Below are 27,302 nucleotides of genomic sequence, written 5' to 3' on the forward strand. Positions count from 1 at the left end.
TTTATATAATTTTTTTATCAGATAATTAATAAACAATAATAATAAACTATAGGCATACTCACCAGATCCATGATTTTGCGGTTGTCAATGTTATGAATTTAAGCTGAATGTTATCCTTGTACACATACTTCTGGCAGCAGGTGTGACTTTGCTTACGTGTCTATGGAGGCTACTGAATGTTTTCCCAAGACACATAACCTCGTTTAGGAATAAGGAAAACATCATAAAGTATCATGTTTATGATCTTTGTTTGCACATGTTCAAGTTTTTTCAACTTCAGCCACTTACATTATGTGTTAGAATAACACTGTAGCATCACAGTTTACTCCAAACAGTGGGATTTAATGCCATTTAGAAATTTGATACATTCCCTTTAAAACTATTAAACCCCAGAAGCCTGTCTTGTTCTGCTATATATATATATATATATATATATATATATATATATATATATATATATATATATCAGCATTTGTTAAACACAGGAATTCATCATCCTGTGTATAAGCGGCTCCTGGTGAAAGAATGGTACAAATAGTAGTGAGAAACACTAAGTGAACATGAATTCTTTATTAAGTTATAGTGGAGGCCTGGGCAAGCTGTCACATGTAATGTTGTCACTATTTCTCAGTATCTATTTATGGCGTTTAGAGGCTAAAGTCCAATTTCCCTCTACTTTGTTAGTTTCAAACACCTGTTTCAAAAGAAGTGTTAAATTAGGATTACACTTTCTTGGCTAATCAAAAGGGAATTATAAAGTAAAAATAATGAAATAAATTAAATAAGGTTAACATAATAAATAAGGTAAATAAATAAAGTAAATATGGGGACGATTTTAACCGAAGGTTGAACTGTGCAGGTTGCCATGTAAATATACTGAAATGTTATGCAAATAATTTTAATAAAAAAAAAAATCAGTGGTTTCATTTACTGTTTGATAATTTTGTGTTTGTTTGTTAATATATATATATATATATATATATATATATATATGTATATGTATATATATATATATGTATATATATATATATGTGTTATATATATGTGTGTGTATATATATATATATATATATATATATATATATATATATATAGTGACGTTCATTAATATGTCGTGACGTCACAGCGTCCTCGTCCAATCACTGCCTTCCGTGTGTGCGCGTGGATCACTTCCTTGGTTTCGGACTTGTCATGATGCGATTGGTTAGAAAGCGTGTCCGCGTTTGAATGGGGTTCTCCGTATCCATCTTTCTGTGATGTACACAGACGCGAGCTGTAACAATGAGACCATTTCGAGTTATATTTGTCTTTGTGGATTTGATTTTAGTGTGTTTGATGTGTGCCCAGTGCGGCGCTCGTGATCTGGACTCCAGCTATGTGACGTGTGGCTCTCTGGTCAAACTGATGAACACTCGGCACAGTGTCAGACTGCACTCGCATGATGTCAAATACGGATCAGGTAGAGTGACATAAACTATAATCTATAAACTATAGCAATTTGATCAGCGAAGCTCTCAGAGAATGCTGTTGTTTAATTAAGCAGATTAATATTCGATTGTAGTCTTTTATGCACTTATATTGAAAACATTGTGTAATAGCAGTTGGTGCATGCATGCATTAGCCAAGAAGCTAACAACTGGTGATATTTCTAAACAGTAAAGTATTTATTTGTACGTTAGCCAATTATAGACTCTCATTCATCCCCGGGGGCTTTATTTCTGTTGGTTAGGATGTATCATGTTTACCTGAACGATCCAAGTAATCATGACAGGTGCACTACAAAATGTACAATGGTAATACTTGTGGTATTCATTCGAGTGGCGTGAATTCCTTTCATGGTTTTATATATATATGTATATGTGTGTGTGTGTTTGCTTTTCAAGTTGTGTCTATACAGAAACTGACCAAAATAACCCTGAATAGTTGTTGTTGTTATTATTTTTATTGATAATAACAAAATTATATTTAACTTGGTGGAACCAGACATTTGAGCAAGTTCTTTAGGTAAAAATGTTTGTACAACTATCTGTATGTCTACACAAAAACTGACCAAAATAATTCCAGCCTAAATAAAAAAACAAATATAATAGAAATCACTACGACTAATAATAACATAATATTGATAAGTGATATTTAACTTGGTCATCCAGATTTTTAAGGTATTGCTTAGTTAAAATATTTGTTTAATTATCTATATGCGTCTATACAGAAGTGGACCAAAATAGTGATGATGATAAATTGATATTTCACACACAATGAATCCAGATGTTTTAGCAGTTGTTTAGGTAAAATTGTTGTGTAATTATCTGTGTGTTTAACTGACCGAAAGAACTTCAGAAGAAACAAAATAATACCCAGAACACCATGAATAAGCAACATTTTATATATATATATATATATATATATATATATATATATATATATATATATATATATATATATACATATGATAATGATTTAATATTGTTATAATTAGTCATATTAATGACATCATATCAAAGATCAATTATACAAACATTTTTCCTAAAGAACTGCTAAAATATCTGGTTATTATTATTATTTATTTCTAAATATAAATATATATATATTGTACTATGGGCTATTAAGGTATTATTATTTTGTATTTTCTATTCTTATTTTGTATTTTGGAGTACTATATAAATACAGTAGTAAATGAATATGAGGTTGAAGATGATATACATATATGCTGAAATTAAACATTGTTTGCACGATATCCTGTTTTACAGGAAGTGGCCAGCAATCAGTAACCGGTGTGGATTCGGCCGATGATGCCAACAGCTACTGGCGTATCCGTGGGAAACCAGACAAAGTTTGTCAGCGTGGGGAGCCTATTCGATGCGGACAGGCCATCCGGATTACACACATGAAGACCGGACGCAATCTACACTCACATCACTTCAGCTCCCCACTGTCTAACCACCAAGTAGATCCTCTTCTGTCTTACCCTTCATGTTCTGGTGACTGTAACAGGCCGGATTTGAATGATATCATCATGATGATTTGTTTTACGTTTGCAGGAAGTGAGTGCATTTGGTGAAAATGGAGAAGGAGATGATTTAGACGTATGGAGCGTGCAGTGCAGTGCAACATACTGGGAACGTGATGACGCGGTGCGATTCAAACATGTCGGCACCGAGGTTTTCCTCAGTGTAACCGGAGAGCAGTACGGTCAGCCAATCAGAGGCCAGCGTGAGGTCCATGGAATGCCTTCACCCAATCAGCATAACTATTGGAAGGTGATGGAGGGGGTTTTTATTCAGCCCAGCAGTGATCCAGTGCGTCATGATGAGCTCTGATGATGCCGCTTCATTATTGTAGTGAGAGCGACTGAGAACTCTACTCACACATGCTGTGAAACCCTCTCTATATATACACCTTCAGTTTCTATAAAGTTGTACTTTTATTGGTCAAATAATTTTTGAGACTAAAGCCACTCACAAAATGGACAAAAAGGCAAAACGGTTCGTTTGACAAGATTTCGTATGATTGGTATGTGTTTGTTTGTACATAAGGGAATAAAATTACATGACAAACCAGGATTTTGGGCTTTAAAACTGAGTATTTAGTATTATTTATATTTAGACTGGATTACTACTGGAACAAATGACATTGTACTATAAAATAGTGTTTCTGCACCTGTGAAATCCTGTAATCTTTCTGAATTCAGTGGGGGAGGGGGATGAAATGTGCTTTGGTTGAAGTTTTCTATAGTACTGTAATTCCCAATAGTTGTTTTCCGCCTCATACTGTATATGACCCAATATGTACATAATTTGGTGAAACCATAAATAAAGTTTTTTGAAAACATACTGTAGGTACATTTTAATTTCAGTTAGAACAACTAATATGTTTTAAAGAACCATATCATTAAAAAAATTGCGAACAAGCAGACGCATTGTTGTGATGCCCAGATTTCTGAATCCAAGTCAATAAATTCTCCACACTGTCTAGACTTTATTAAAGATCACTCTAAAATTACAAATGCAAATGCATATTTCTGCTCATCTCGCTTTTCTGGAAAATCAGAGATGACACACTGCATCCAAACGGGGGCAGCATTCAGCTACTGTTTGGCACATAGTGCGTGAATATTGAAACGAAAGAACTATTGCTGTGAAATGTGTCTAGGACTGTAAACAATATGTGTAATAATGCACAGTGAGGACAAATGACTAACCGTTTCATATTAGAATAATGAAACACTGAACATTGATATAACCAAATGAAAACTGCTGTTTTTAAGAATGTAATTTGTTAAATGTAGCCTACAGTTAATTATTAGGTTTTTTTTAATTAAAACAAGTAAACAGCTTACTAACGATCTAAATGCTTTATTATTTATATATTTACTCTTTATATAAATATGTTTCGAGACCTTTTTTTTTTTGTTATGTTTTTTACTCAAATATTTACAAAAATTCACCACGGGAAGCACAGTTTCCGCCACAAATATTTTTACAATAACCCTGTCATTCAATTTAAACAAAATGTAAGTTTCTGTAAGCTTACGCAGTTTGAATCACATCCCATATTCATTCATTATGGTTTTACTTTAGTATTCACTGCCTGAATGAATACAGTTAAAGTGGGATACTCTTAATAAGTTGTCCCAAATGTTTTAGCCTCGTAGATATGACAATGTAAACAGCAACGGAAAACAATAGGTCTATTAAAAATAACTTAATATTCTTAATCGAACACGGAAATCAAGGATCTTTTTTTTTTTTTTTACTAAATTAGTTATGTACATTTTCAAACTGCACTGATTAAACTTCCTTGACTGAAACCGTGACTCTATCCTTTTACTGTTTAGAAATTTCTATTCAGATACGTTTTTGCCTCAGTAAGTTTTGTAGTTCGACTTCTCATAGTTTTTCCCACCACTGCTGATTAAATATGATACTGTTATAGAGCTGTAATATGACTCGCCTCTCTGAAAGATGTCAAAACCAAAGGATCTCATTTATAACCTCCCTCTCTATTTTAGGATGATGTGGATTAGAGAAATGGGAAAATGCACATAATGATGATTAAACCGATTAGATGAATAGCAATGTCCCACTTTACCTGTTGAAACAGAAGCCAGTAAATAATTGAAGAGACCAATGAATGAAAAAGCATGTAAAACAACTGGTAAGACAGACTTGTAATAAGATTATGGATCATTAATACATGATGCTCAACATATTAGAGTAATTAGCATACAATTAAACTTATAGATTAAACATATGAAGTTTTATTATGTGTTAAATACATTTTCATATTGCTTATTTAAACTTCAATTTACATGAACTAGCCTATCTTAAGCGCTATCTAATTTAAAATGAAATTAAGAGTTGTCAAACATATAAAATGTTATCTTAATTTTAATACTAATGCTCATTTTAAGTTTCACACACGTGTACTAATTTTAAACTTAATTTTGATAAACTGTTTTATAAACAATTTTTATCTTCCTTTGAGAGGTAAAACGCACAGAGGCAGTGGGTTGAAGTCAAACCTACTTTTGTTTTTTTGTCTTCCCAGAAGATGGCGACATAACACAGGGTTTCATCATCTGAGAGCGACTCAATTAATATCGTACAAAAATGTATTTTCATCTAAACTGAACTGCATCTGTAACAAAGACACTTCGTGTTATTATCTTCATATAGGCCTTTTGTGCCAAGCAAGGCTATGTAGATCTTCTATGTCGATTCTACACATTTATTGCAGCTGTTTGTCAACATTAATTATTGCTACGCAACATAGGCCATTAAAAAAGAGCTGATAACTGGTTGTAAGTATTACCCATCAGGTCTGTCACCATATGTGAGATACATACTGCACTAAGGGAGCCTAGTGTCACATGGGGTAAATAGCTTAAAAGCTCTCTATTGCACTATACATAATCAAATGAATAGCTGAACTGAGAATCCACATGGATGGGGTAGTCATGAAAACACGTGTCCTCGCAGGGTCAAGTGAAGAGCTATGAAAAAACATTGTACTCAAGAGAAGACAAGTATTGAGGTTACAGCATAAATGCGATCGAGGGCCGAATATTGTTGAGAGTGACCAGCAAACCGAAGTGTCTGACGTCGAAATATAGTGTGAACCACTTCTGTGAACAGGGCGACTGGATCTGAAATATGCCTTCAGAAAGTCAACTTGAATGCAAAATTGTCCCCATGGCAATTTAAGAAACACAAAGACATAAACTGGTCACAATAGCAGTTAATTAATGCAAAAAATATATATTCTTTTTTTAAATACGTTTTTAAGGACCATTCACACCAAGGACGATAACTATAAAGATAACAATATTTAGTTTTAATAGTTGTAAGCGTTAAAGAACAGCAAAGTCCATACTATAATGGCCCAGAGGAATGATATCATTGGAATCCTTTTCAGAACATATTTTTTCCAGCTGATGAAGCATAAAACATTGACAACCGGTCAGAATCCATTCGATTTTAAAGAGTGCATGCTTTTAAAGAGATAGTGGCACGTGAATATACAGTAAACAGCACATTATTGTCTTTAGGTGTGGGCATAATTTGGTTATCCTTCTAGTTTTTGGCCTGAAAGGACCTTCATTCCAATCATTTAATATATATATATATATATTTTTTTTTTCTCAACAAGCATTTGGAGATTCAAAATCAAAACAAACCTATAAACCTAATAAACTATAATCTTAAATATGGCCAAGAAACCAAAGCTACTGCATGAGACTTCTATAAATCTAATAAGTCTCTTACAATAAACTATAAAAGTAAAATTATTAATGCAAATACAATTTATGGACAGCATCCTATCTGAAAATACAATGACATTTTCCTCCTACACTTTAAGCAATAAATAATAAAATGACATTTAATTTCTAAAGCAGGCAAAATACATGTATTCTTTCAGCAATTAACAGCAATACTAATAAAAAAAATACAAGATTTACTTAATGCATTTTGCTTTTATTGAAGACTGATTATGTAGCCCTACAGAGCAAGTGAAAGATTTTCCAAAGCAAAAATCACTTGTATTCCTCATTTGTATCCAAAGTCTCTTAAAAGTCGATAAAGGCGTCTGCTAAATAAAAGATTGTAAATACAAACCACCACTTAATGAAGGTATATGGACAGATTAGTGCTCTGCGGCTCATCTGGGTTGAAGCATGAAGCATGTAGTTTGGGGTAAATAAGGGAAAGGTGTGTGTTTGGTGGTCTGGTTCAGTGGACTGATGCCCTTTCATTATTGCACTGCTAGCTGCAGCTCCCACAGTAGTGCAACAGGGAAAGAGTGTCAGGCAACAGACAAACAATGGGACCAAGAACATGCTCACACAAACAGTATGTTGTTGTTCTACATCATATTACACTACATTTTTATCATTTATAAATAGCCAAATTTATAAACACTCATTGCAGGTGGTCTAAAAAATAAAACCCTCATTCAACAGCCTTTAGAAACACACCTGTCAATCTCTGACCATCACAAGAAATGCTTTCTTATGCCTTTCATGATCCATTTCGAAGACCTCTACACAGCTTCCATATTACTGCATACACAGACTCACTCAAGGTTAAGCTATTGATTATGGGATTATGATGATATGAACAAAATTACAACTATTTGAAACCACATTTAGAGAGCTAGATTTTTATACAAAATGCATTATGAAATGTTGAATTAACTTGCTTAATATTGATTTAATGTTGAACTGCTTAACCTAAAATATATTACATATTGTATATTATAATAAAGGATATTCGGTTAAAATGTTCAGCAGTCAATAGCATTTCAAAAATCACAATTTGCAAATACAAATTCAGCTAAAAACAGTTGTGTTTTTATTAGATATGGCCAACAGAGAAACAAAGGAAGTTAAAATTGTTGTTTCAGAAAAATTTTAAGTCTATTGAAATGACAGTGCTGTAGTAATTTCTTTCTCTAATGACTTGTGAAGTTGAGATGATGTTGAGAAAGACTATATGAGAGCATGTTGAGGAAAAATTTACATGATCAAAAATGGAAATATTTCCTTCCATACACATCGAGTTGACAGAAATGCTGATTTACACTTGTCCATGAAAAGAGTATCTGAATAAATTGCTGAAGAAACTAGCCTGGGTCTATATTGTTTAAAATTAGTCGTTTTTCGACTGTGCAAAGGACAGCTTGTTGCCATGACTTAATTTTATAATTCATATTAGGAAAGGTTAGAATATAATAGCTGTTTGCACTGCTAAAAGCCAGCTATATCTACAACCATACCAAAATATTTGTGGGCCATTTCGTTTTAATGTAAAACAGGTGTTATTTATTGCATTTCAAATGAAATTGTTTAAAGCAGCCACCCCATTCTTTCTCCATAAAAAGATTCACAGATTTTCAATTCTTAGAATAACATCATTGCACATTTTAATAAAAATGACAAAGGACAATCAAATCCCTGAATATTCCCGAAATTGCAGATTACCCTTAAAGTCAAGACCCTATAAGCAATATTGCACTACTCCATAAACAGTGAAAAAAGCAGAGGCAATATTGATAGGGTCTCGCCTGCAAGATGCATTTATCATGATTAGGGAAAAAGAAAAAAAAAACATGCCTGTGCAAAACACAATAACTAGGGGTTTAAATCCCTGAATGGTGAGACTGAAAATGGATCCTACAACCCATGATATGCAAACCTCTTTGTGAAATTTGACCCTTCACAGCAAGAAAGAGCCTACAAACAAACCAAAGTGAAGGGCAAAATGGGGTTTTCAAAATTAATTTTAAGCAGAATTCAGTTTAGTTGATTTCCTGCTAAACAAAACATTTAATATAAAATGTTGTTATGTTCAATAGAGCAAACTGTTGAGGTTTTTACATGGTTGAGTTTGAATGATTTCATCTTTAATCATACATATAATTTAATCTGCATTTTGTAAAGAAACGATCATGAACATTTAGAATCATAAACCATGTGAATTTTTTTTTTCAAAAACATCATTTGTAGCACATCTGGCATTTTAAATGGGCTACTTAAAAACAATCATCTTCTAATAACAATACATGCATGCGATCAATAAAGACGCATTCTTTCAAAACAACGCAAATGGACTGACTCAGGCATTCAAATATGAGAAGCACTGAGTGGAAAGCATATTGTAGGCCCTTTGGTTATCTGCGTCCAAAAGCAGTCTTGGCGCTCTGCAATTCCAACCATACCAGCTTCTGCCTTGGAGTTAACGACATGCTACAACAGGATTTTTTTTCCTCCTTAGGGAATTTCACATTGAATTCACATGCATGATCTTACTTGTCCCCCTCGTGAATAAAACACGTTAAACATTTTACCAATCAGGTTTCATGCATTGAACTTACAGTGAAAATGTTGAATCATGACAAGAGGACGAGAATACGACGCCCTAAAAGATATAAGACGACCGGTGTAGTGTATCAGCTGAACACACTGACAAATAGTGGTCTTGTAGAAGAACATTACGCGTTGTTGAGTAAATGTAGTAGGCCTATGCAAATACGCGTTCAATATGAATTAGCGTATGGCAATTTTATCTATATAGGTTCTACATAAGAATATAGAACGCGCTACCAAATCTGCAGATGAATGCAAACTTACCACTCCTCATGTGAAGCTTAAAAAAAATACTAGCTCAGAGCTGAACCAAGATCATGGGAACAGAGAATCTGTAGGCCTCAGTATGCTATAGTGCCCTATGAATGCGCTGCGCATGCGCGTTGTGGTATAGCGCAACATTCCTCAGTTCAGACCTGTGAGTCTCAAGCTTGCCTTCCACTGTGGAGCCTCTACATACATGGGTCAATAACAAATGCTCGAGATGATGAAAATAAGTCTTTTTATAGGTCTAGTTTAAAACACGTGTGCCGAGTTCCAAGTTAACGTTCCTTTTATTTATTTTTTATTTTATTTTTTACAAAAGACTTAAAAAAAGGTCCAGTGGCTTAAACATTGATTTAATTTAAAGTTTTAAAATGCATTCCTTAGGCTACTGTGAATCCACATGAATTTAAAACAAATAATAATACGATTTTATTTTTTTTAAGTCATGATTATCACAAAGTTGTCTTAGGACTTAAGGCCTAGCCTACTTCTTTTGAATAAAGCGTGCGTTTTCATAAATAATAATAATTATTATTACCTATAACCTCGACACAGTCAAGTCATAATGGTCTTCAATGGTTCTTCTTTGTTTTTCTTGACACGTGATAACAAAATGATTCCGGAATGTTTGTTAGAACGCGTATAGCCTACTTATAAATATTAAATCAATAATAATAAAATATTATGTCTGACTTCTTACGCCAATTGTATTTTTTCATCTCTCTCGCTCTAACAATTTTAGCGTTTTATATATATATATATATATATATATATATAATTTTTTTTTTACAATCACAATTACACTCCCAAGATGCCTATTTAAGTCACACACAAAAACAATCATAAGGATAATAGCTACTGAAATAATTCCAGAGTTAAAAACGCGTTCGTCATATAAGATGTAGGCTATTTTGTATGAATTGCATGTAATATATTTGATTCAAAACTATGTGTCACGATATTGACTCGCATATACAAAGTCTGTGTGTATTGCGCAAAGTGTATTCACACACACACCAACCTGCCTACGTACAACCAATAGCAACTAATAGATTACACTTCGTTTGGCCAGATGTCCATTACTTTGATGACACAACCAAAAAGTTCAAATTGCATAACCTTGCAGATTTTGACTTGCAGAGTAAAATGTCATACGTGCGACCTCCCCTCCTCACATTCCCTCCCTCTCCTCCCATCTTGGAAAGGGACCTGCCCCCTACATTCCTTACAATAGTCCCATCCCCCACCGATCTGACTCAAACAAGAGAATCATCCCTTCCTTCTGCCTTCTGGAAGAGCTCCTTTATTAGAAATAAAAATCTAAATATATGGTCACACACCTACCAGCTCTGTTTAGTGGAGAGTTACAAATAAATGGAAGCACTGGTGGCACTTTGCATCAAACACTTTAATTCCCACAATAGTGATTAATACATTATGAATATCTGAATATCTTAAATTTCCAATTTAAGAAGAATTAGGAAAAACGATTAAACAATAAACAAACTTTACCTGCGAGAAAGATTGTAATTATATAGACTAATTTAATCATAAAGAATAAAATGCAGGATACAATTATTTACATAAGCAATATAAATGCATCTTAGCCAAAAATAAGTAGCCTATATAATATAATATAATATAATATATATATATATATATATGTATGTGTGTGTGTGTGTGTGTGTGTGGTTCTGATAATAAAAGAAAATAATGAAAATTCAACACGTTGCTATTTACAACAAGCATACACAGGGTGTATATTTAAAAACAGTAAAAGGACCATCACACTTTATAAGAGGATATTAATATTATAATAATAATAGCTATAATAATAGTGACATTTACGAATGGACAAAAAACATACAAAATGGCGTTTAGATGATTACTTGTGTCCGCTCGTGCTTTTCTGCACCTCTCTGCGGGCAGGCCTCATACAGAAGTTCCCGAAATATGCAAAAGGTTGAGAAACTCACTTCAAAGCATTGTTGGAGTGTTACTTAATCGAACACGTGGTTTTCAATGCAAACGAAAACGACCTCCGTCGTACAAAATGTTCTTTCGAAGGAGGCGTGGTCTGTAGGCATTTTCAAATAAGTGGAAAAACCTGGTATCACAGATATACCTTAGGTCAAAAATCTGCGGTTCACACGCCTGGTGCGTGCTCTACAACAATGCTGTTGTTCATGGAATGAATCCAACACCGTGCACACATCTGGGCCCTACATTTAGGTGGTCTAGACTCGTGTGAACCTCCATCTTCGCCATTTGAAATAGTCTACTACTTGAACGCCCTTAACCATATAGCCTACCGCTCGCCACAGCAATGTTTAAAGGCTCTTGTGGGTGAGTAGGCGAAAGCCGTATGCAATGACAATACTATTGCACTGCTTGAGTAGATGGTTCAGTAGTGCAACATCGTCAAAGCAACAGACTTTAGCACAGGCCACAATGCATGGGCCACATTTGAACAGGCCTTCAATCCAGCGGAGCGAAATCATCCGTCATAGTTGCATTTAGGCAAGTGAATTTAGGCTAATTAAAGAGCAATAGCCTATATAATAGTAAACGGGTAGACTAAATTTTCGCTAACCACACGTTTGCTTTAATGGGTAACCATTACGCTTTATTTTATTTTACTGGAGCGCGTCAGCATCTGTTGTCTTATAATTCTGTATAGTTGAGTAGCAACGCCATTTTGGCGTCATAATACGTCTTTATAGAATAAATTAATTACACCTGTTATATCAATCATGAAATTTAAACGGATACACAAGTTATATAGTGTACTGAGGGTGGGAGAACTTGAAAACTTCTAGGGGGAGGGTAAAGGTGACTTTTTCTGTCTTTCTATCCTCTTTTTTTGTCATCCAATGCCCTTTTAATATTGCACTGCTCATCTGACTGCACAGTAGTACAACAGAAAAAGGGCCCTGGACAACAACAGTTAAGAAACTGAACACAGGGTGTGAAATAATGGTTTATATTTTGAACTGATTAATCGAAATGACACGTGCTCCACATAGAGTGCAATCCCCCAAAATAACAGGAATTTTAATGTAAATATTAGACCATGTACTGGTCAAAATGGTGATTACCATAATCAACTTAACGCGATGTAATTTTAAGAGTTGATGTAATTTATAAAGCCTACGTGAAGGGAACATTTAAGAAAAATAAAGATACTGGAGGGCCAAATTAAAATTAAAAATCTCCAAACCTTCCAACTGGGGTATACCGTCTGTTATTAAAGCTTAAGCTGAGGGAGAAAACACACATGTAATTAAAACTAAGCAAGACGTGGCACAATCACCAAATGAACATTTATATTTAGCAGCATGTTTTTCATACAATTTCAGCAGCAAATAGCAACGAACACACTGCTTTGAGTGTGATACGAAGGAAGAGGAAAAAATAGGGCAAAGAGCACATTCCGCGATACAGTAGGCTATGAGAAACCTTCGTTTAATACGTATTATTCTTGTCCCCTTTGCCAAAGTGGCAATTTGAAACCCCCTGGTTAGGGGACAAGGTGAGGGGGCGGAGGCTCCGTAAGGTTGTTATTTTCAATGCATACATTATCAGTGCTATTGGACACTTGGTGGGGAAAAAACACGGAAGGTTTTAATTTTTCCTAAAACAAACCTTTATATTTTGGCTGAAATGTAAATATCAAACCGAACTGTACAAATCATACTTTAATGAGGAGCTAAAAACACACATATTTATGCACAACTTCGTGCAATCGACCAGTACATTTTTACGCATTAATTACGGACATTAAATTATTTATAGGAATTGCTACCCTGAATATTTTTCGAAACAACAATGGCAGTGTAAACGCACACACAAAAAAGACTGAATTTCAATGCACTCAGGAATTTATCCACAAACAAAGCATTTGCAACAAAATAACACTCTTGCAATTAGAAACTGCACATTTTTGTTTCGTTTATATAGACTTAAAACCCGGAGCTGCGATATTTAAAAAAAGAAAAGAAAAAAAAGAAGAAAAAAAAGAGAAAGAAAGTGGCACATCGTGTTTCTAGCTACTTCTCCATTTCACTTGAGCTTGCAAAATCTTTTATTTCCCAAATCTATTATCTTACAGTTACTGATTTAGACAGTGTAGAAAGACACGTGGAAAATACGGACTAGGCTTCCAACACCCTTTTGCAAGTTAATCATTGGCTTCTTGAGAATATGGTGAAGTTAGATGCTTTAGCTACATGGATTCCTCGGACTAAATAACCAACCAGGTGGCTGCAACAGATCAACACTGATGACAAAAGAAAAGAAAGAAAGGAGCTTGTTCCCTCGGACTGAATGACAGCCTGACAGACAAGACTTCTCAAGCGCGATGCCCTCTTGATATCATCACCAGCGCGCGCTTCACATTTCTAACTACAGCCATGTTAAGGGGCTTCTATGGCACCCCATTCGTCGTTCTCCCCACCCAAGCCGACTCAACGTTGTCGTTTTTGCCCCTGAGCTCCCGCCATTTCCATCAAATCACCCGGATGCTACTTGCGAACAGAAAAAGGAACCCCTAAATTTCATGAATGGTACCTGGCCAAGGGAGGGACAATCCTTGAAAGCAGAAGAAGACACCGACAAAAAAAGAAAAAGTTGGACCGAAGGGTTGCAAGGAAAGAAGCGTGAATTTCTTCAAATATATTCGCATTCATCCCGCGTAACATAGTGCCATCCCTTCACGCTCGCGCATTCTTTCCCCTCTTGGTCTAAAAAATCAAAACCGTAATTTATCCATGGCAAGCCAATGGCCCTCCTTGCTCAAGACTCCATCTTTGACTAGTTGACATTCAGCTCTTGCTGAAGCAAATTCCTCATTTGCATGCGTCTTCGCGATTGGCGCGTTTCTGCGCTAGTCTTTGCCGCTTGAAGAACCATTGGTTGAAGTCAAAGGCATTTAACTGTCTTGTGAAACCCGCGATAGGCTACTTGGAGGGAAACGTCATCGTATAGTTTTAGTTTTACAATGAACTCACAAATTCTGCTCTCCATTCACAAATTTCCTTTTATGCTAGATTGAAAGACTACATGAATTTGTAGTTTTAAAGTAGCAGATTACATGAAAACTGTTATTAAATTCCATGCCACAGGAAGAAACATAATAAAGGTCAATTTTACAAACGTTTATTGTTGACCGTATAGCTACTTTTAACTAGTCAAAATTCTAAAATAATTCTAATGGAATTTAATCATCGTTTAAAACCAATAGCTATTACTAGAACTATCATAATAGAACTATAATACATAAACAAATGAGAATCCTGTAAGAATAAAACAAGATCCTGCACAAACTCGAAGAACCCATAAAACACAAAAATGGAAATTTGTTCATTATATCTATTCGTCATTTATCCAGAATAATCTTATGTGACTCTGTGAATCTTAATTAATGTACAAATTATTATAGACATTCCATTGGCGTTTATTGAGGATTCTTTGGCTGGGAACGCTTTTCCACTTCAAAGCAGGAAAAAAGGTTGCATATTATTCGCACTAGCATAAACACATAATGATATTTTTTTATGACAAATCTTTAATATTTTAGTACACCGTAAAGTGGTAACACGCAATTGTTACCAATAGTTATTTCTACCTGATTTAACTCATACAAACATTTTGTTGTCATAAATTGGTTTATAGGTTGGATCAGTAATGTTAAATTGCCTAACGTTTGTGACTTAGTTAATTCAAATGTTGCCTTTTTTGTGTTAATTGAAGAGCCTTATATTTGTATGTTTCCTATTTGTTTTTTTTTTTCAGTCAAATTAAATGTCATTATTAGCCTATATATTTAATATAATTTATGTTAGCCTTATATCAATAGTTTGAAAATAAAAACAGATTGTAGTTTTCTCTATAATGAGCTTTGTAAGAATTTGACGGCCCTGCTGGTTTTTATAGCCTCCCAGAGATGCCAGCTTAGAGAAGCAACTGGCACTGAGAAAGCTATAGGTCTCCGGGACAGATATGGTGACCCGAGGAGAGAGAGAGGAAGGGGGGGGGGGCCCTCAGTGGAGGCCCTTTGGTTGACGCCTAGAGGAGGGCAGCGGCCTGTAAAATCCGGCATTCCTGACCAATGGAGCTTAAATAATGGCATTGTCCGGCGGAAAAGAACCGCCTCTCTCTGTCTTACTCTCCCCCGTTTACTGCAGGGAGCTGATTGTGTAGCTAATCGGCAGAGAGCGTTTGATCCAAAGCAGAGCGTGAATTCAGTATGCAGCGGACGTATCAAGAGGGACACCCTCCTCTCCCTCTCCCCTTCTATAACACACTCACACACACACACACACACACACACACACACACACACACACATGAAACGGCCTATATCCTAGCTATACCTTCTCAGTGCAATGTGTGTTTGTGTTTGTAGAGCAAATAAGAAGCATAACACGCAGGCCATGATAAGGATGATGCACTTTATTAAAAGATTAGTGTTTTTCGAAGGTTTACAAATACAATCTAAAAAGAATGTCCTTAGAATGTGAGGAACTGGTTTTGAAAATAACTTTACCCTTAACGTCAAAGGAACGTTGTTTGTTTGCTGGGAACATAAATCACGAAACATCAACCCTTTGGCCGTGAATCCATTAGCAAAATAGCATGCACTTCACAATTGTCAACGAACCATTAACTTTCTTCTCCGTGCTCGCATGCAATGGTTAATATATAGCCTGTGTTCTTGTTTTGTTCGTGATGCACGTGCTGTCCTTCTCAAACTTTCAAAAAAACACACACACACACATGCGCACAATCAGGAGTTTACACGACTAGCCTAACTATTTTTACGCATTGTAATTTTTAAATATTTATGCACGTTTAAATGAGAAATAATAAAATGAAGTTAAGTGTTTTATTATAGCCTACAAATCACTAAAGCATTTGATCTATTCTGCTATGAACATTTCGCTTTAATATTTTTAAAACATTTGCAAGTTTAACATAAATAAAAAAAAAACTTTACATTTATGTTGGTTCTGTGTATATTCCTAAAGATGAATAAAATATTCTTATTCATCCAACCCATGTTACATAGGTTCGAGAATGAGGGGAAAGAAAGAAAATCTCCGCCTCTTTAATGACCACGTGACGCGTCCCAAACCCTGATGGTCACGCCCACATCCCAGCAAATGGAGTAAACTCTCATGGGTTTGATAAAAGTTAGCTTAATTTGAGAATACTTTGCTGTTCTTTCACACGGCTTTGTTATTAATGTTTTATAATCTAAATGTCTGTACAGATACATCGATCCAAGATTATTTTTATACAGACAGATTATTTAAAATACACATTTACTGCACTTCTCTCAGTTAAGCTCAAAACCAAGTACATACAGTTGTTTACACTCATTTAACATTTGTAAACATTTGTAACATAAAATCTCATGGTGCAATTGTCTTTTTTTAATTGCAATGGTGTATGATGTTATACACTTTACATTTGTATGTTCTATTTTTTTTTAAAGCTGTAGGATTTTGCTAGAACTAAATATGACATCAAATAAAATGTTTGTAATAAAACAATGAAACATTTTGATGCATCTTTTTGGATGTATGTACAGTATGTTTGTGTTTCATGTGAAAAACAGTTTAGCTGTTAATGATAAAGAAAACAATATTAACCGCACAATCTTGTAAATCATCACAAATAAATCAAATTCTTGTTGTATTTTAGATGGGTAATCTGTGAATTTAACTGGGATTACATGAAATATAAATAAGCGTGATTAGAATAAATCTCACAATCAAAATATGTGAATAAAGAAGTGAACAGTTCAAAACAAATATAGCTTATAAAAGTCCTGAAATGTGTACAATTTTCAGAAATGTGCATATGTGTCAACCAACTCATATAGATCACTGTGTTTTTATTTAATGATTAAATAATAATAATAATAATAATAATAAAAATAGGTTTCGGTTTATGCTGAATCTCATTTTATGTGAAAAATGCATGTGTGCCTGTGCAAAAACATCTGACTATTTAAAACATATTTGCAAAGCATTGTACAAGGGGGACTTATCCAACTCACTGAAAAACAATTGATATTGAAAGAAAGTATTTAATTAAAAAACTTGCTTTTATTTAATTTAATGTTTAATTTAATTGAAGTATTTATTTAATTGAATCTGTAGCCTACATCTATGTAATTTTTTGCAATGCATTCCTCTTTGCTTGTTAATCTTAAGCGTTAAATATATAATGGAGTAGGTTTAGTAGTTGTTTCTATTTTGGGGAAATGACTCAAACATTCACTTAATTTGAGTTTTTTTCTGTTTTATCTTTGATTATACATTTCCTTCTGTTTGTTAATGTATGTAGCTGTCCTCTCTCTTCTATCTCTATATCTCTTCTACCCCCCCCCCCCCCCCCCATGTTGCCAATAGCTATTGATGACTGTTAGGGGAAGGAACTGTGAGGTTGTGAGAAGCCGATGTGTTCAAACCTCTCTTCACCTCACTTGTTTTTCTGAAGGCCCCTTCCACCTTTTCCTTTCTCTCCACCCCCTCTCTCTGACTCTTCAGGCAGTCTCCAGCTCCTTAGTGTAGCCCCAGCCCCCATCCCATCCCGTACCAGCCCCCCAGCTCCTGCTACAATCTCTCCTAATTGCATGCATGACATTCCAGCTAGGTGGGTGGCATAGAGCCTTCTGTACACTGTAAAGTGTTATAGCAGGAACTGGAGAGCTGTTTAGAGTTGAGTGACATGCAAACACAGACACATTGATGCAGGAGCATGTCATGCACTTTCACTATACCTCTGTAAACTCTCATGCATCATTCCTCTTTTAATTTTTTATTTTATTTTCAGTATTAAAAAAATACTGCCTGGTCAGTGTATATAATCAAAGACCATCCATTATTGTTGTTAATATGATTTAATTATTGGTATTTGTTAAACTGTATTTTTCATCATTAGTAATTTTGTGTGTAATGCTTTGACAATATTGTATGTAAATGCAATTACGACATCCAATACTTTAAACTGAAATTTTTATATTCTTAGTATTTATAGCTATAGATAAATCAAAATTCGGCATTAACAAATCTTGAGGGATGTTTACTTGTTTTTATAGCTGTGTGGAAAAATTAATTTTTCCTGTATTTATTTAAAATTTAAAAGCATGAATTGGTTTTGTTCTTATATTTTAACATTCATGGACTGCATGATTTCTAAGCAGCATTGAAAAGTAGAATAATGAGGGAAAAAGTCAAAGAAATTTTTTTTTTTTTATAACATTTTAATTAGGTCCCACACTGTTAGCAATTGATGTAATTTTACAATACATTTTACAACAATACACTGTATTCATGGTTTTTATTGTAAATGCGAATGCATGATGGGAAATTGAAGGACAGTCCTGTAATATTATTGTAACTACACTGTAGAAGCATTGTTTTACAGACACCACAAAGCATTGTGGGATAGCATTAAAACTGGTACTTTCATATTCTTTCTAACATAAAAAAATCCAGTTTCCATATTAGTATAATGTTATTTTAAGGTTAGTAAAATTTTCCTGCAACATTCTCTCAGTCATTCAAACACCTGCTGTGAACAAGCAAGAAAGAAAGAGAAATAAAAACACAAACTACAACTTTCTTCAGCCACAACTCCACAAACAGCATTACCAGCTTCACTTATAGTAATACTAACCAGAATGATTTTATTTCTGTCATGCATCTACAGAAGTTCTTATTGAGAATTCACAGAGGTTAAGATGTTGATGTCTTATTGAAAATGTTTTTTTGAGATCACCATCATAGAGATCAGGGTTTGCTTCACTTGTGCTCTTGACCCTCAACTTTTGCTGCAATAATTTTTTCTGCAGCAGTTGCTTTCAGAAAACATTTCTGCATATATAAAGCAGATCAGCAAGTCTGTTTTAATAGCAACCTACTGACTGCACTAAAATGGTTTAAGTGAACCAACTGATATAAAAATAAGTAATTTGAAACACTGTTGTGGTTCGTACACTGATGTTTAACAGCGTATAAATATTGTCTTTGCTAACTTTTTGTTTAAAACATGTTTTGGTTATTTATAAACTCACACACATCAACATTTGGCGTATGAAACACAACAATGGTGACATGTTTCATGCCAGCATACAAAACATGTTCATGGCTCCCAGCATGCATTGCTGCAATTCTGTTTTTCGGGATTGTCACCACTGTTGAGGATTGTACAACAACAATACAAAATACAACATTTTATTGTATTAATGCTACTGTAATCACAGCAACACTGCTTTATAAACACAGAATTTTATTGTATTAAATCAACAGTATGTTTCTTGTATTACTTGCTGTAAATTCACGGCATTTAGTTGCCAGGATTTTCCAGTAAAAATACAATACATTTTTAACAGTGCATCAGTTACTTCAGTTAATAAATGAACCAACATTAACATTGAGCATTACATTGGTCACTGTATATATATATATATATATATATATATTTCACTGTTAGTTGATGTTAGTGCAGGTTCATTAATATTAACAGATACAACGTATTACTGATGTATTACAAAATGTTGAAATTAACTAACTAATATTAATAAAAGCTTTCAATAAAAATGTATAAAAGTATATTTAATGATTAGTTCATGTTAACTCTTATGTAGTTAACTGTAATTTTAAACAAATGGAACATTATTGTAAGACCTTGCCATTTTAATTTTGTGATTTACATATATTGTTTTATTTCTATCAGAACAAGTCATATTTTAAAAAAATGTTTACATTAAAAATAGATATTTTTTAAATCGTTACGACAATTTTTGCCATCTGCCTCACGTTTGTTGCTGTCAAAAAATGAACAAACACACTGTGAATCAACTATTCACAAATGACTGGGAACACTCCCAATGTTTGTCTCACAGGACACTCAATCTCTCTTTTCACCAAGGTGCCGGAAATGCTTTCTTGAATGGAAATGTAAATAATAAGATATCCACCATTATTGCCAGATGTGGGCTCAGGCATCATCAACCTTCCTCTTTCCTCTCTTCAGACTAGTCAATGACCTCTCTTATGGTTTCCTTGCTCTCCCCCCACCTGCCCCTTGATCTCCGTCTTGCTCGCTCTCCCTCTTCTCAAAAAGGAAACTGGTGGACCCCCAGGTGACTTCTGGCCCTCAGAGGTCAACATCTACAGAATTCCCAGATGTCAGAGTTCAGAGCCACTGCTCAGTGTCTCAGGTTTCGAGCATATATCCATGTGGCGCCAGGCCACTGCTCCGCACCATACATACCACCCAGACCCGCTATTCAGCCTTCAGTCTCGGTATCAGTGTTCCTGCCTAGCAGAGCGAGAATCAGCAGAATGAACAAAAGACTGCCGTTTGGTGACGTCACAGAAGAGCTGATTGGTCATTGTTGGATCAATGCATTTAATGGATTATTTCATGTTTACTTGTGCTTGGTCTGTTTTCTTTGTTTCATTTTATAGTAATAATGATTAATTTTTTTCTTTTTAAAACTTTGAATCCTTCACAACTGATTTAATTTCTAAGATTAAAAAATATCTAAAGCCAAAAGCAAATTAACTTGCATTAAAGCATTACATTTTCTTATAATTTAATTCGTCAAACTTTCACATTAAAGAGCAAAAAATAAATAAAATAATAATAATAATTATTATTATTATTAAATTTAATTCATCTATATGCATCTTAATATACTCAAACACAATCACTACCTTGCCTAAAAATGTTTCTATAATTTATTTGACAGGATCTCAGACAGATACCTTTGTAATTTCCTGTCAAATATAATTTAAAACTCTTTAACACCTAGAAGTCATCCACTGTATCCCCTTTTTGTCATGTTTACAAGTCATTAAAACTGTCTATAATGAGAAATAGATATAACATTTTAAATTATATTACACAAAAAACAATGTAGCTAACATCAAAATGAAAATATTTGCTTGTTTGTTTTATTAATTACATTGTTGTAAACAAAAATAACACCAATCATTTAATTTACTATTTCTACTTTATCTAAGTTATTATGATTTTTATAAAGGTGCTTACGTTTGTTGCCTTTGTTAACTTCACCTATGGATTTTACATACATCCACGTTATGGAGTTATTTCTACTCTTTGTCTTTTAACAGCTAAATTTATGAATGAGCCCTATTGAGACGTAAAACTATTGGAGCTCATCTTTAAAAGCGATTAAAGGTCACAGAGATGTCTGACATTCCTCAGCGCGCGTGCGTGCGTGCGTGGAGAGGCGTGTCTATGTAAAGTGCTCATTTGTTGTCACATCACTGAAACTCAAGAGCGCTTTAGTTTTTCGACATCACGTTTAAAAGCAACTGATTTTTCGTTGATATGTGACTGTTTATTAGATGATCCACGTGTTTTGGCGTCTGATATGTGATCCAACAGGGAAATGTATGCTCTTAAAGCTTGCAGAGGGAAGTTTAAAAAAATAGCCTAACTCTGCTGTAAACGGAAAATCGCTTTAAATTATACAAATAACGGCAACATTGATAAAACATTCTTAATTAGACAAATATCTTCGGGTTGTCGTTTAAGTATCCGTCTACCCGTCTGTTTTAACAAATCCATTTTAATTTGCTTGTTCTATCGTTACAAAAACGAAAAATAATGTTTGTGCAAGCGACAACAGTTTTATTTGATCGAATTACTAAATGTAAGTGTTTTGAAAATGATGTTTAAACGAATAAAATAGAAATGAATTAATAAAGTGTCCTTCCACAACAGTTTTTTCTATTTTATTCATTGAAGAAAAAACATTTTATTTGTTAAATGTCAATACTTATTTAACATTCATTTGTTTTCATAAGAACATTATTTTAATGTTCAAACATTTCACAGCCTTATAGACTTACTATAAACTAATTGTTAGGACACCAAATAAGAACGAATTATGTGTTACAAAGGAACTTTAGTTAAAATTTTGCCATTTCTGTAATGATGAAGATCTCAGTAATTACAAGAATTGATATTCCTTTCATAATTTGTCTCGATTAACATTAATATTTTCTTTCTTTGCAAGATTACAGTAGCTCTGAACACTTTGAAAAATCTGCTCAGTGAAAAATGTCAGTGATTTTTATTTCTTAACCTTTTCATGTTTAGGTTAAATACCAAAAGTAAGTTACAATCAATAAGAAACAAAATACATATAGGAGGAGACAATTTTTTAGTTCCACAAATCATATTTTAATTCTCTAGTTCTTTAGAAAACCATCTACTGGTGTTTAAAAAAAAGTGCTGATCTGAAAAACCTATGATGTGACATCAAGATGTTTTAGAACCATAAAGAACTTGCTCTTTGCTGAACTTCAGGTGAAAAAAAAGATTAATTGAAGAAATGTTATTTTAAATGCAAACACAACCTTCCTGAGAATGTTTAGAGAATATTGCAGTTTATTAAAAATAAATTTTAATGCAGAAACAACTGGAGACATTTCTTGTATGAAAAAAAAATTGGTGATGCTTTCCATGTAAAGGAAAAAACTATCTATAAAGCATGCCTGATTCTTCCTTAGAAATACATTATTCAATTTTTTTATATCAAACATTATGATAAAGATAATTTAGGATCTAAATGACCGTAAGATAACAGAATATTTTTCATTTCTAAATACCAAAAACCCCTTGATGATGTGTGCAAGAGGATGATTACAAAACCACAGTGATAGCAGAGAGAAACCAATGTTGTGAGTAATTAATCATTGCTTTTATTCAAGTGTCTCATGATGGATGGATGCCGGACAGAGGCTGTCCCACTGTGGTCTCCTGTTCCTATTGAGAAAATAGTTAAAAAAAAAAAAAAAAAAAAGATCTGATCATGCATGTTGATAGAAAAAAAAGTCAACAAAAAATTTTATTTTCATAAAATGCAACAAAAACAAGTGTCCATCACAGTGTTTTTGTGTGAGATGGTGAGTTCAGCACATGGAGGAGGTCCCTTGTTTTTCTGCATGTGTGTGATGAACGGCGTTCCTGAACATGTTGTTTTCAACATGTTCCCAGCCCCTCGGTGGTCCTCCATGGTGTGTGTGTGTGTACTTCCCTTGTGTGTCAGCACACAGGTTTGACTTCAGACGGATTCCAGCTCTTTGAGGTCTCGCTGCACATACCTAATGCAGGAAAGGTCAGAGGGTAACAGCCCCTAGCTGAAGGCATGGCCTTGATGTGAGGACCCTGTTCAAACAATAAAGGAATGCCAGGTTCCCAACTAAGACAGAGTAAAGGATGAAGGAGCAGCAGACAGGGAAAGAGGACAAGGTGGCATTTAAACATAAATATGAATATAGTTAACACTTAAAAAGTTTGTAAGACTATTGAAAGTAAATCATATCTTAATTTTCTTTTTAAAGCTTCAGCTAAAGCTCCCTTTCCTTTTTCAACATTTGTGGTGGTTTTGATATCTACACTGCATGATGATATTGTTCACTGATCAGATGATCTGGCAATGTTCATGTTAAAAGTTCATGTTCATGTTAAAATAACTGTTTTATATTTTATGTTTTAAAATGTGATTATTCCTCTGGTGTAAAAGCTAAAGAAAATTTTCAGCATCATTCCTCCAGTCTTCAGTGTCACATAATTCTTTCAGAAATCATTCTAATATTCTAATTTGATGCTCAAGAAATATATTTTATTATTATCAATATTTCAAACAATTTTGTGGCTTGATTTTAATTCTTGTGGAAACCACTGATTTTTAATGAACGGAAAATAGCATTCATTTGAAATATAAATCTTTTGTAACATTAGAAACGTCTTTGCTGTCACTTTTTACAAATGTGACGTTTTCTTGAAGATTATTATAGTAATGTGTAATTAGATAACTTAGAGTGTAAACTGATATTTACATTCAGTATCCTAGCTCAATATCTATGCTTCGAAAAGCAATACAATTCCAGATGTGTTAAAAAAATACAGCTTTCCTCTTCAACCTCTTTCTCAGATGAATTGCTTTCCCCACCTTCCTCTTCATCACATCTTTCACACTCCTCACCTTCCTCACTGCAGAGGGATAGAATGCTTCACTCCCCGCATATCTCAGACATGTGAAGATGAGAGTAGGAGGGGAGAAGGAGAGTGATAAAAGAGAGGAAAAGATGATGACGATGATCAAGGAGAAGAGTAGAACTATTAACCTGATCTCTGAAACAGTATCCATATTGATTAACTGAACAACATAGCTTAAATTATTAGATGATTAAGAGACAACATGTTAGCAAAAGCTGTGTCTTAAAAATAAAGGGGCACCATGTGATTCCATGAAGAACCTTTTAACATCCATTAAACATTTTCATCCAACAAAAGGTTCTTTATAAATTGATAAAATGTTACTTTTAAGAACTGTTCATTGAAAGGTTCTTTGGGGAGCCAACACTAATGATAAAAAAACACTTTTTTGGATCCGTGTTTTTTAAGAATGTGTCCTCTCTTAAATATTTGAATTGTACAGCACCCAAGCAAAGACTTCAAATGTTATAATTAATGTATGTGCATAAATACTTTTTTATATGTATTGGGAATAAACCTGTTCATATTTAATCATCACTTATCTAAAAAGTTTTATTTCAAACAGGATCCGTTCAAAGCACTTTGAGTACAGTTTAGTCGAGTAGAATTTGAGTTGAGTCTAAACTATCGGAAATAAAGCGTATTGTGATGTTTAACCAGCTGATCGATTTTGTGTTTGGAATGATTCAAAAGCTAATCATTTTAGATTCTAGGTCCTTTATATTTAAATGTATTGCCAAAACCCAGAGTACAATTGTATTTTTAGGAGGGTCAATGGAGATCTCCCTCGTGTTTTATGTAGCTTTCAATATATTTCTCCTAAAATTCATAAGTAGAAATAAAAATTTATATAAGTAATTCATAGATTACATGGTCTTGGAAGTATTAAACAAGAAATGTCATATTAAGCTCTCTTGCTTTTGATTATAAACCTTTGTATCTATTGTTGATCAGATTGCTGAAACATAGAAAGAATTCTCAGTTTGCTCTCTGTTTAGATTCATTTGCTGTCTGAGAAACAACCCAGATATTAACACTATTAAGTCTTACATATGAAATAATAGTTGGAATCTAATTTTTTAAAACCAAAACATTTAATTGAACCAATGACAAAATATTTAGAAAGAAAATGCATATGTGTATTAATGTTTGTATCATATTTGATAGATCAGGGTTTCATGACTCATATAGTACAATATAGTAAGAATATATATATATATATATCAGTGTCACTTTATATCTCCAAATAAAATGTCTTGGTTATATTTAAAGAAAATTATATTAAAATGCTTAATTTTATGATCAAAGCGATGTAATATATATTGTGGGGGCAAAACATGTAATGCAATGCTATGATGAACAATTAAACGCTCCTCAAAAGCCTGATGGATTATATTAGATATTAGATTAATTTTAACATGATTTTTCTATAAAAAATAAATAACATCAAATAAACCTACATTGCTTCAGCCCAGTAAGCATTCATCATGAAATATTACTAACAATATAATTTACTCTTATTTTTAAGATTTCACAACAAAAAGTGTGCCACGAGCTCAAAGGGTAATACTTACCAAAAAAAAAGGTTGAATTATCAATCAGATTTAAAAAAGCAGGTATAGATTGTGTGCAATTGGTTTTCAGCAAAGTTTTGATCATATTGATCATTCAGATGCCTTAGAAATCTAATAAGACACATTATAGGGTGAAAAAGATTTTGTGAAGTGTAGCATGCAAGAAAACACAGTTTAGTTTTGCACATTTGTAGAAAAAGATCCTCAAAAATAAATAATTAAATAAATAAATAAAATAAGATGATGATGATGAAAAATGACATGGAGAAAAACAAGACAACAAGTGAGATCTTCACTGTTACAGTCTTCAGATCTCCACCCTGTTACATGGTTAGATCAAGCGAGTGAGTCAGCCATCTTTACTGGCAACACTTTTAATGGTTAAGATCTTTTCCCCCATCCTGCCAGTCAGTTCCTCCCTCCCTCAAGCTTTCATCCAACATATACAGTACTGTGGTGTTTATATTGTAAATTTGAAAGGGAATCCATCAAAACCTCTTTAATTTCATGTGAAAAAGCGAATGAGTGTTAAAGAGAAAGAGAAAAAACAGCAAAGAAATAAGTGCAGTTTGTTCATCCATGTCTGTAATTTCATCCATCCTAGGCCCTGTAATCATTCACTTGTCTCTCTCTTTGTCTACAGCCTTATGGTCCTCCTTCAATGTGGTGCATGTGCTCTTGGTCTTAAACACTGCTTTTTTCTTGCTTTAGATGTGTTTATGTGTCTGTCTATGAGTAAGAGAGGATGAAAGAGACAGAAAAAGGCAAAGAGTGCTGATGAATAGTGGTCAGTCATAGAAATTATGACTCATCTCACTGTATCAGTGTCACATACACACATGTACATGTAAAACTCTTTGCGGATTGATAGTCCAAGTACTCTATGACCATCTATGTTCTGGTTTTGCATAATAAAACCATGACGAAGAGAATCCGGATCAAAATTTCATTGGTTTATGTGTGTCAGTAATCTGTGTGTGTGTGTGTGTGTGTGAGACAGTCCAAATGAGTCAATACTGGAGGAGGCAGTCAATGTGGGTTGGA

The 27,302-nt window shown here is 33.9% G+C and overlaps 1 protein-coding gene across 1 annotated transcript; it reads left to right on the top strand.

Moving 5' to 3' along the window:
- The first annotated feature begins 1,177 nt into the window (after window positions 1–1,177).
- Window positions 1,178–3,829, top strand: LOC132139984 (stromal cell-derived factor 2-like protein 1). Its single transcript, XM_059548727.1, has 3 exons — window positions 1,178–1,458; window positions 2,747–2,943; window positions 3,038–3,829. Exons 1-3 carry the CDS (start codon window positions 1,281–1,283, stop codon window positions 3,314–3,316), a joined length of 654 nt encoding a protein of 217 aa, XP_059404710.1. The 5' UTR covers window positions 1,178–1,280; the 3' UTR covers window positions 3,317–3,829.
- Window positions 3,830–27,302: the final 23,473 nt, after the last annotated feature.

This window comes from Carassius carassius, chromosome 4 (genome assembly GCF_963082965.1).
Source record: "Carassius carassius chromosome 4, fCarCar2.1, whole genome shotgun sequence".
In the NCBI taxonomy this organism is placed as follows: Eukaryota; Metazoa; Chordata; class Actinopteri; order Cypriniformes; family Cyprinidae; genus Carassius; species Carassius carassius.

Bases quoted from the DNA above. Each gene is read 5' to 3' on its own strand.
- LOC132139984 (XM_059548727.1), top strand. From the start codon at position 1,281: ATGAGACCATTTCGAGTTATATTTGTCTTTGTGGATTTGATTTTAGTG. The intron at 1,459-2,746 runs GTAGAGTGACAT...CCTGTTTTACAG, and splicing joins TGATGTCAAATACGGATCAG to GAAGTGGCCAGCAATCAGTA. The intron at 2,944-3,037 runs GTAGATCCTCTT...TTACGTTTGCAG, and splicing joins CCCCACTGTCTAACCACCAA to GAAGTGAGTGCATTTGGTGA.